This window comes from Oncorhynchus nerka, linkage group LG10, assembly GCF_034236695.1.
Source record: "Oncorhynchus nerka isolate Pitt River linkage group LG10, Oner_Uvic_2.0, whole genome shotgun sequence".
Lineage (NCBI taxonomy): Eukaryota > Metazoa > Chordata > Actinopteri > Salmoniformes > Salmonidae > Oncorhynchus > Oncorhynchus nerka.
The window spans coordinates 40,236,347-40,248,429 of record NC_088405.1 but is presented as its reverse complement, the minus strand read 5'-3'; the positions used below and the strand labels follow the sequence as shown (position 1 = coordinate 40,248,429).

Here is a 12,083-nt window from a genome sequence, read left to right as displayed (position 1 = left end):
AATATGCATTCATTTCCAAATGCAATATGAGCAAAATGTCAAAGGCATCTGAGCAATATGACAAAGTACTTCAGAAATATCACCCACTTGAAATGTTTCACTCAAAGACTTAGAATGACGTCTCCCCACGTGTAAATTGCTATGTGAGACTGGAGATTCATCTAAACCACCATCAGTCACACAAGTGTTACATAGGCCCACATGTTACAGTCACGTGATGATTACAACACACCAGTGTTTATATTTCACTGCAGCTTAAATGTATTTTGTGCATGCTCTTGAAATCACTTATGGTATGTGTGCCAATGAATTTGACCCACTTTAGAGTCTCTGCTCTGAAGTCAAACCGAGCCAGGGCTGGAGTTCTCTGTAAACAAACAAAGCAAGGACTGTTAGAAAATAAGCATGGATAAAGGAGACTGGACTCCAATGCCCTGTGACATGTACGGAACGATGGTTATTCATTTCAGGCTGGTCTTGCATGCTAGCTTGCAAGATTCACACAAGACTATCTTCTGGTTTATGTTCACAGTCCTATTATACCCTCATCTTCATACCCTGTTACATTGGTGTAAGTACTTAAGTAAAAATACTTGAAAGTACTACTTAAGTCGTTTTTTGGGTATCTGTACTTCACATTACTATTTATATTTTTGACAACTTGTACTTTACTACATTGCTATTGAAAATCATTTACTTTTTACTCCATACATTTTCCCTGACACCCAAACATACTCATTAGAGTTTGAATGTTTAGCAGGACAGAAAATGGTCCAAATCACATATTTATCAAGAGAACATCTCTGGTCATCCATACTGCCTCTGATCGGGTGGGCTCACTAAACACACATTATTGACTTTTGATACTTAATAAAATCATCAAATCAAATACTTTTTGTCTTTTACTCCAGTAGTATTTTAGTGGTTGACTTGAACTTTTACTTGAGTCATTTTCTATGAAGGTATCTTTACTTTTACTCAAGTATGACAACTGGGTACTTTTCCCACCACTGCCCTGTAGTAAGACATTGTTGATTCATAAAAAAACACATGTCACTTGTACATGCCAGTTGCAATATACATTTGTTTTCTTCTCCACCGCTTATAACGCACTGGAAATTAACACTAACTTTGTTATTATATGCTTCCAAAACTGAATAAAAACATAAACAAATATAATCCAGAGTACTAATTTGTACTGGTTACGTACAATGGTAATTAGTTCAAATGCATAAATGTTTTTGAGTGGCTTAATTTAATCTCTGAGCTCATCTGGTTGTTACTTGTGCCCTTTCAGTGACCCTGATCCACTGACAATATTCTAGCAATGATCTGAGTGAAACAGCTCTTGTGACTGTGTTTCTGTCCGGTGGTAAATACTGGGCTACTGTGGGCTACAGTCAAACGGATAGAGCACTGCCAATAGAGGAAGCTGACTGATTAAAACGTAGTGCCTAGTGGTTAGAGCGTTGGGCCAGTAACTGAAAGGTTGCTGGATCGAATCCCCGAGCTGACAAGGTAAAAATTGGCCGTTCTGTCCCTGAGCAAGGCAGTTAACCCACTGTTCCCTGGGAAAAGAAATAGATGTCGATTAAGACCTCTGATCTCTGATTCAGAGGTGTTGTGTTAAATGCGGAAGACACATTTCAGTTGAAGGCATTCAGTTGTACAACTGACTAGGTATCCCCCTTTCCCTTTTAAATGTGTGCCAGGGAATACACAGTGAACAGCAGGTTTATCATGATGATAATATATGTCCCAGAAACATAACGGGGGAGGGATCAAAACTATTTGTCCAAGCAAGTAATGCTAGCCTATGATCTGCTTACCTATGTTGTGCTCCCCTATGTTGGGGCGAGGGGGGGGGGGGGGGGTATATTGGCCCGCTAATACAGGACTAATAAAGGCCCAGTACACTACCTTTATGAAGAAAAAAATATATATATTTTTTCTATATACAGTACATACAGTAGTCGGAAGGTTGCCGATGGGTTACTGGCATTTGCGGGCGGGTGCGTGTGAACAAACAGCTGACGCACCACTAACGCACACACACCACCAAAATAGCTGTCATGTTGCACAATGAGAGGGATGGTACTGTACTGTACCTCTGATCCGGATTTCCTCTTGTCTGTGTCGTTGATGTTGATGTTGAGCAGGTCTCCGAAGCGTTCATTAGTGATGAACTGGTGGTGGGTGGGAACGATTCCTGTGTGTCGCCTCGATGCTGTGTCAGCCTCCTCCTGCTCCCTCTTCAGCCGCCGCTGCTCTTCCAGGATTTTCTGTCAGGGAAACACAGCATAATCTGCCAGTACATTTTTTTGTATTTCACTTGTTCTTGTATGCCACATGAATAGTTGTGAGGACTACTGACATTTTCAAGATTTTAAAATTGTTAAAATATTTCACCATTTTAGTTTACACTGAAACGTTTTGAGTTCTATTTCTTGTTCAAAAAGAGTGTGAAGCCCTATCAGGTTTTGTTGAGATGACTAGAAACTAAACATTTCAGAAATGATTGAAAACTATAAAGAAATGTTACCTCTTTGTCTCCATGGCGTCTCCTAACCACCTCATCCTGGCCGTCACCAAGGTCTCCTTGGGTCAAAGCCTGGGACGAGTCTGAATCTAGTATGAAAAATAAATTCATTATGTCCTGAAAATCTTACAAGTGATTGAACATTTTCACATAACAAAATGTATCAATAATGCTGCTCTCAATATCTGTAATATACACTATCGTTCAAAAGTTTGGGGTCACTTTGAAATGTCCTTGTTTTTGAAAGAAATAACATCAAGTTGATCATAAATACAGTGTAGAAATTGTTAATGTTGTAAATGACTATCGTTGCTGGAAACGGCAGATTTTTAATGGAATATCTACATAGGCGTACAGAGGCCCATTGTCATCAACCATCACTCCTGTGTTCCAATGGCACGTTGTGTTAGCTAATCCAAGTTTACCATTTTAAAAGGCTAATTGATCATTAGAAAACCCTTTTGCAATTATGTTAGCACAGCTCAAAACTTCTGTTCTGATTATAGAAGCAATAAAACTGGCCTTCTTTAGACTAGTTGAGTATCTGGAGCATTAGCCTCTGTGGGTTTGATTACAGGCTCAAAATGTTCAGAAACAAAGTACTTTCTTCTGAATCTCGCCAGTCTATTCTTGTTCTGAGAAATGAACAGTGAAGAGGCGACTCCGGGATGCTGGTCTTCTAGGCAGAGTTCCTCTGTCCAGTTCTTAATCTTTTCTTTTTATTGGCCAGTCTAAGATGCCTAGAAGTCCAGGATCCCAGAGTCACCTCTTCACTGTTGACATTGAGACTGGTGTTTTGCAAGTACTATTTAATGAAGCTGCCAGTTGAGGACTTGTGAGGTGTCTGTTCTCAAACTAGACACTCTAATGTACTTGTCCTCTTGCTCAGTTGTGCACAGGGGCCTCCCACTCCTCTTTCTATTCTGGTTAGAGACAGTTTGTGCTGTTCTGTGAAGGGAGTAGTACAAAGCGTTGTACGAGATCTTCAGTTTCTTGGCAATTTCTCGCATGGAATAGCCTTAATTAGGCTGACAAGTTTCAGAAGAAAGTACTTTGTTTCTGGCCATTTTGAGCCTGTAATCGAACCCACAAATGCTGATGCTCCAGATACTCAACTAGTCTAAAGAAGGACAGTTTTTTGCTTCTTTAATCAGAACAACCGCTGTGCTAACACAATTGCAAAAGGGTTTTCTAATAATCAAATAGCCTTTTAAAATGATAAAGTTGGATTAGCTAACACAACGTGCCATTGGAACACAGGAGTGATGGTTACTGATAATGGGCCTCTGTACGCCTATGTAGATAGTCCATTAAAAAACAGCCGTTTCCAGCTACAATAGTAATTTACAACATTAACAATATCTACACTGTTTTTATGATCAATTTCAATGTTATTTTAATGGACAACAAAAATGTGCTTTCCTTTCAAAAACAAGGACATTTCTAAGTGGCCCCAAACTTTTTGAACGGTAGTGTATATATTTAAAATGTTTAAATAACCCTAACGCATTGCAATACCACAATTCCAATAGATGTATAAAGCATAGTTTAACAAAGCAAGGGGACTTGTAACATTGTACCAAATAGAACTAGTCATGCTCCAAAGAAAAGGTGTAATTTTCAGTATGATAAAGGAAAGATACACCCCCCCCCAAAAAAAAAATAGTGAAAAAAACATACACTAAATGTACAAAAACATTACGAATACCTGCTCTTTCCATGGCACATACTGACCAGGTGAATTGAGGGGAAAGCCTTATTGATGTCACGTGTTAAATCCACTTCAATCCGTGTAGATGAAGTGGAGGAGACCGGTTAAAGAAGGATTTTTAAGCCTTGAGACAATTGAGACATAGATTGTGTACGCGTGCCATTCAGAGGGTGAATGGACAAGATGTAAGTGCCTTTGAACAGGGTATGGTGGTAGGTGCCAGGCACACCGGTTTGTGTCAAGAACTGCAATGCTGCCGTTTTTTTCTCTCGTGTTTATCAGTTTCCCGTGTTTATCAAGAATGGTCCACCACCCAAAGGACATCCAGCCAACTTGACACAACTGTGGGTGTTCTGAATGTTTTGTACACTCAGTCTGTATTCTGGTACAGTATATATAGTAGCTGCGGTGTGTCATTGTGATTGTGAACTACTATACAAAGTATTTTATTGAAGCACATGAATGTCTATCTACAGTATATGGGGGAGGTCAGCAGCAGAGCAGTTCATGGATCAAGAGAGTGGATCTTATAACTTCCATGATGGATCAGGAGGGCTCAAATGTGTTATTGTTGATGAGCTAGAGAAATATGAGCTGTTAGTCATCGAGAGGGGGGGGTGCAAATCACTATAAAGAAGGTGTTCTTCATGTTTTGTACACTCAGTGTATATTCCCACATGCACGAAACAACAACAAACACAGTAACACACCATGACTAAGCTTTAGGGTGTTGATGATGGAAAAAAAAGGCAGAGAGAGAGAGAGAGAGAGAGAGATACAATAATGTGACTATGATATGGTTGTTGTACAATGTGAACACATATCACCCATCACCAATGAGTCATCTAAATTCCACACGGACATGTTTAGTGCCTCATCCCAGTCACCACTAACTGTACAGCGTTACTCATCTTGCTTCCCACCCAGCCTTTACCAATAGACATTGCACAGTGCCTCCAAGCAAGCATCATAGTAAACCCCTATGACTCCCAACCTCTGTGACAGAAATCCATGTTTTATCACACAGAATAAACACAGGAAATGCCAATGCCAGCTATGTGTGAAGCATATAGTCTCTAATTGAAACACCAGTCCTGTCAGAATGATAGAATGGAGGATGACAGATGAATGGAGGATGACAGATGAATGGAGGATGACAGATGAATGGAGGATGATAGATGAATGGAGGATGACAGATGAATGGAGGATGACAGATGAATGGAGGATGACAGATGAATGGAGGATGACAGATGAATGGAGGATGACAGGTGAATGGAGGATGACAGATGAATGGAGGATGACAGATGAATGGAGGATGACAGATGAATGGAGGATGACAGATGAATGGAGGATGACAGATGAATGGAGGATGACAGATGAATGGAGGATGACAGATGAATGGAGGATGACAGATGAATGGAGGATGCACATTTGTTTACCTCAAAGCTGACCAAATCCAAAATCCACAAAGCCTTAAAAAAAATTCAGGGTAACACATTGCTTGAGGGTGTATACAGTACGCAATGCCATAACAATAGCCCACACCAACATTGCATGGCATTTTACATGAAATTCAATATATTTTAATCAAAATGAAGGTGTCATGCAAAGTTACTCAAGTGTTTTGTGATGGGTTGGTGGGAAAACAATTTTGTCGGGCAAGAAAGTGAAAATGGAAAAACCACCAAAACCAAAACACCAAAAACTGAAATGGAGAGGCTGCATTGTCACTTTGTCACGAACCACAGAGACTAAAAAGATGGAAGGTGGTAGCATCACGTTGTGAAAGAAACAGACACAATGTGAGGAAGAAAAGTTTGGAGAATAAACAAAATGAGTGGCCATAGAGATCGGCACGGGTGTGTAGGAAGGGGGAGGAGATAGCCACCTCTGCGATGAGCTGCCAGCGGCTGCAGAAGATTCCCATTGGCGTCCATGCCTCCCCCATTAGTCAGGTTGTTGTCACTGCCGGTCAGCGCACCCTCCCCAGTGCCAAGCCTCTCCAGCACCTCCAAGGAAGAGAGACGCTGTGGGATGAGGGGCCTGGGCTCACTAGAATGGGTCTGTGACCTTTGACCTGCCATCACCTTAGTGGCTGAGACATAATTTTTGGCCCGGTGAGACTGGAGAGACCTCTTCACCATGAATGGTGCAGGGCTCATGAGCAAGAGGTTCGCGGGGAGAGAGGAGGAGTTCTTTATTTTCTCCTGAGTGGAGAGTTTGTCCTGCTGGGCTGAGGCCTGCTGCTGCCTCTCATGCCGCCGGATGGTGGTGAACCGGGTATAAGAGGCTGGGCAGGAGCCTTTGCACTTGCTGCTGGGTTTAAGGTGGTGGTGGTGGTGGTTGTGGAGGTGGTAGTTGTGTGGGGGAGCATATGGAGTGACTGGTGCTGGGGGACTGTTTGAGGTTCTGGAGAAAGTGACCACTGGGGGTTTCTCTTTTGGTACTTTCTCTGTGGAGCCGTGCTGCTCTATCTCTACCTCAGTCCCAGAGAGAGACTCGGCTCGCAGGGTGTCACTGTACTCCGAGGATGCCACCGCCTCCACTATCTTGCTGCCTGATAGAGAGGCCTCGTCTTGGGCTGCCTTGCCCTCCGTGTCCTCCAGAGGGCAGCCCTTTGTCTGCCCAGGGTCAGTGACCAGCAGCAACTCAGCTGAGACGGCAGACACCATGAAGAGGTTGGCGGCGCCGTGGTTGTGGGTGGGGCAAGTGGGTAGCGTTGGCATGGAGGAGGAGCGTGTGGGAGTCGAGCTGGAGCGCTGGATGATCAGTTCAAACGCCGACACCCTTGACAACACAGCGTCCCGCCGGGGAATGTTCCCCCCTGCCTCGTCCCCCTCCCCATCAGTTTCATTGATCCCCACCTTTTCAAACAGGGAGGTCAGGCTACGGACACTCCCGTGGGGGCTGGAGCCCACCGAGTAGGAAGGCCTCTGGATGCTGTGCATGTTCCGGTATAGGGTGGAGAACTCGGCTGTGCTCCTTCTAGTCTCAGGGTTGTCATTTTGAAAACCAGTCTCAGAGTCAAGAGGGAGATCATTGGAGTCTGAGTCTGTGTTTGAGTGTAGTCCGCTCTCCCGGGCCTCTGCTCCTGTGTTCCCTGTGTATATATCCTCACAGCTGTGTGCCTTTGGGTGCTTGGCAGGCACAGTCCTCCTGTCCTGGCTGTCACCACCAGGGGCCATCAGCTTAGGTTTGAACTTAGAGGGGAGGATTTGGGGTATGCAGCCTTTGGCGGCAGATAAGGGCTTCTTATTCTTACACTGGTAACCTAGGGCATTACTGGCAAGAACTGATCGACTATTTACAGAAGAGCAGGGGGAAATGATATAGCCATTCCCACCTTGATAATCCACTGGCAAGCATGCAGAACAACAGAAATAAACAGCGTATTAGGTTACAATGGTCACAAATTCACACCCACTGAAGAAAAATACAGGGTCAACACATTTCTAATGGTTCCATCAGAAGTTGATGGGAGGGAGAAAAACACTTGATTCATTTCACGTCAAGTAACAAATGACTTTGCTATAGTACAAATGACTCTGTTACGCCACAAATGGCTCTGTTATACAATTAGTAATGATACCTGTAAAATGACGTAAAATGCTTTGTTTTTAGTTGGAGCAGTGAAAATGTTGATTTTGATTAAGTGTGTAGTATTTTCACTGGATCTGATATGGTTATTCAATCACAATCGTTCATAATTAAGTTGGTAGTAATCGTAAGGAGCGAACATAAAATAAACGACACAACAGAAAGGGCAAAGAGCAGGGAAGTACGTCATGCATGAAATGCCATGTGATGTAATGTTGGTAAGCTTGTTGTTCGAGTGAAACACTGGACTTCCTTTTCTAATAGTTGCCTCTTGAACCTCACAACAGAGAGCTTTGAAAACGTGTATTTAAAAAAAATGATCCAGTAAACCGTTCATACTGTACGTGTTCATAAGAAATACAAATGACTCTATAAGCTACTTGCCTATCTACGCACTACTTAACACAAACAATACCTACGAAATAAGCCTCAGCATTGAGGAATCACAGGCCACAGTCTCAAATAAAACGGTAAAGAACGGCAAGGTCGCTCACACCCCTGTGAGCAACTACCTACAGCATAATATTCAGCAAGACACACCTGCTGTGATGAGGAGGCTATGGTTGACTCTCACCTAAGTAAGTGATGTGCTAGTAATGCCAAGTACTGTATGTGCTGGTTCTACCACAGTAAGGAATGACACATCACAGTAGGGAATGATGACACATAACTGCCACCAGCTGTCGTGAAAGTAACTCCACAAAGATTCCAAATTCTAACTGCCATTATTCTTATGAGTCTGTCATTTTGGCTCAGTCATATATGGCAGACCTGCAATATCCTCAGTGTCCTGTTTGAGCTCCACACACTGAATAAGTTGAATGCTACTGTTATTCATATGAATATGACATTATAAGGGGATGTTACAATCTTAGCCACCAGAACAGCCTGCAGGAAGCAAAGTTCGGTGACAAACAAAGTGTTCTATTATTGTTTGAAAGAGCACGAAGCAGAACCACGCAATGAGTTGCTTCTTTGTCTCTTTGTCTGCACTTTGTCTTGCTCTGTTGTACTGTAACTGATTGTCCAAGGCGACGTTCCTCTGGCAAGCCATGACGAGAAAGCGTGCTAGTCAGTAAACTAAGTTTGCTCAAGATAACTCTGGGCGGAATTCTCTTTTACAGCAGTTTCCACAATTTGATGGAAAAGGGACTTCAGGCAAGACTTTTATAGGATAGGGACTTGAACTGCAGTCAAGTCATCTGGTAACTTTGTTTCCCAATACAGTAGGTCTACTAGCCATCTAAAATCATTCTGTTGAGAACAAATATTTCTTATTAATTGAGAAGGGCAGAAGGCTCACATCAAATAAGAATATAAAGAATACATTTGTGCATCTGGCAAAAAACTGATACAAACTCCAAATGGACTGGCGCGATGGTGACTTGGGGCAACATCACCTAGTTGTGCCCCTTCCTTCCTCGTCCCCTTCCCTCCTTTCCTCTCCCTCTCCCCATCGCATTTCTCTCCCCTGGTCATGTGCGCAGGAATTCCACCCTCTGAACTCCCTCTGACAGCTGACTTCCTCATTCCTGACCACCCTGCTACGTCCTTCTTGTTTATCTCACCCCTGTCTGGCCCAGCCGTGAAAACCAGAGTCCTGTTTATCTCCCCCTTTCCTCCCCATCCGTCCCAGGCGCCTGGACCTTTGCTCCCTGGCTTAAGTACACTTCGGAGCCCTGCCCCTAAGCCTCTCCAACGACCGCCTGGCCTGCAGAGGCAAATAACTGAAGACGGGGGGGGGAACCCAAGGTTAGCCTAATAGCCTTCATTCATTGATTTCGCGAGAAAACCTCCAACAGCCTAACTCTCAATGGATTTCCAAGCGGATATGGACAGTTTGGTGAAAGATCCATGATATCAATAATAGATCAAATAAACATCTGAGTAAAAAAAAGAAATGCTGCAAGATGATTGGCCTCTGGTGTGAAAAGAATACGTGAGCCACTCAAGGACATTCAGAGTTAAAAGGAAACACATGTATCTCTGACAGACACTTTTATGGTTCCTCATCCCCATAAGTCATTCGGTTCTGTCTGAGTGGTAAAAAAAAAAAAAAAAACTTTCAGAGTCACACTGTGAAGCCAGTTCAGTTCACCCCGATTTACTGGCAGCATGTGTTGAGTGGTGGAACCCTACCTTTAGAGGAGGTGCTGGCATGGCGCTTGTTGAGGGCCCGCAGACCTTGCAGGGGAATATCCCCGCCCTCCAGGATGCTCTTGTAAACATAGCGGTCGCATTCTGGAGCCGCTGGCTCGCTGCCAGACGAGCCTTCTTCCTTCTCCACCTCGCTGTGTCCGCCCTTACACCCGGCGCTAGATAGGGGTGAGAAAAACAGGGAGTAAAGAGTGATTCAACCTATAAAAAAAAGCAGTTTTACTCAGAAAGCCTGATTAGAACAGGACTACATGTTTACACAACCAGCTACTGTAGCTAGAAGGGAGCATGGGCAATTAAGTGCAGTCTAACTGAATTAAAAATGTTGCATGAAATGCATTTTTATGAAAGGATAAAGAAGCATTGGATTTGTATTTGCGCAATTCTGCGAGTCGCAATATGGTTCGACTTATTTTGAACATTCTGTGGTTGATTACTTGTCCATTCAGCCTTTTTGTTTACTTGTATTATGGGAACATGAAGAGTACAAAGACGCATCCATATAAGAATGCTTGGAATTTGGACCTTGACGTAAAACACTCACTATTTGTGCTCACCACCCTTATCTTAGCATTCCACAGGGGCCAATTGGAGAGATTTTGTGGAAAAAATATTGCCTGAACGTTACCACATGTTGCTCCTGCCTCTCTTCTGCTATGCACCTGTACTTTTCTCAGGATTGCTCTGAGGAGAGGAGAGAACTTGATGCCTCCCTTCCTTTCTATTTGTGCTGCCATGTACGAGTGGAGGCCATTAAACTGACAACGGTTTTCCAGTAACGTAGTAAGTCACGTGGAAAAATAAAACAAAGCCTGACAACAACTTTTTTTTCTGCATAAGGAATCGCTCCACCGACAGTGTCTTTACAGGGTAGCACAACAGTAGTTTTAATTCCCATTGCCGGATATTCTACTTTCCTGTGCTGTAAATGAACAACAAACAAAAAAACATTTGGGGACACAATAGACACACATTTGAGGGCTCAAGTAAAGTGAGGCGTGAGGAGAGTAACAGGTTTTCCCCAAATGAGTCAGGCACTCTGACATGGTGACTGGTTACAGTTTAACAGGAAGAACCAAATGTTGGATTATAAATACCTCCTTTGTTTGTTCAACCCCCTTAATAAGAACCTATTTCATAGTTCTCAGAAGAACCAACCATTTGGGATACTGCCTTCACATTCAATAAAAAAAGACTTTACTTTATAGGGTACATGCAAGTACTCAAATAAATACCCCTTAGCAGGCTACATTGGCTCTAACGCTCCTTGGAACCAACGTCCCACCTGGCATACGACTGAAGACCCAATAACATCTAACCAGCAGGCATCGAGCTCAGAGTGCTTGATTGTCTGATGACGGATAAAATTGCAAGGCTAAGAATAGATGGATAGGAGCTTAGCCTGTTTGGGAAAAAAAGGCAATATTTGAAATATAAGCCTACAGCTGATAGCATCGCAATCAACCGTGAGCAGTCTAATGACTGAATATTGTTTGTGCACATGTCCGTCGCTGACCTATACCGCACTCAAAGCTAAGAATATCTGTTTGAGTCCGGTTGTTCATACCCACGTCTGTATACAGTAAGCAATGTGGATATACAACAATGGGGTAAATGTGTACTTGAAAGTTCTTGAATATAGGCTAGGCCTCTAATTTCAAAGAAACCCCCAGGAAACTCCGACGCTCTAAACACGTGTCTCGTATCCGCTTGAGGGAAGCATGTGGGACGTACCGGCTTCATCTCAGCAGTTTAGGGCTATTTTAAACACATTTCACGAACAGGCGATCGATAGGGTTTATAGCGCAAACTGTTTTGAACGCATCACAAACATTATTAAACGTTAGCAAATCAAAGCGGTTTTGGGCCAACGAAGCCAGTGCTCTGACAGTTGTTATTATTTTTGTTCATCAAAGTTATGTGCACTTAGGATTAGCTATTGACCAGAAACAAATATTTTTTGCTCATTTTAAATGGGAATTTTCAGAACTTGGGGGCAGATAGTTGATGCAACCAGTTACTATACATACTTGTTAGACTCTTACAAATACATGTTTATTTATTTAAAAAGAAAGGCTT

General features: G+C 42.9%; 1 protein-coding gene across 1 annotated transcript in view; it reads right to left on the bottom strand.

Moving 5' to 3' along the window:
- The window catches only part of LOC115135302 (sorbin and SH3 domain-containing protein 1-like), a 73,672-nt gene that overhangs the window by 7,681 nt on the left and 53,908 nt on the right, over positions 1-12,083 (bottom strand). The window contains 5 exon segments of the mRNA XM_029669843.2: positions 321-367; positions 2,109-2,282; positions 2,543-2,628; positions 6,139-7,605; positions 9,987-10,162. Coding sequence (XP_029525703.2) covers positions 321-367; positions 2,109-2,282; positions 2,543-2,628; positions 6,139-7,605; positions 9,987-10,162 — 1,950 coding nt within the window.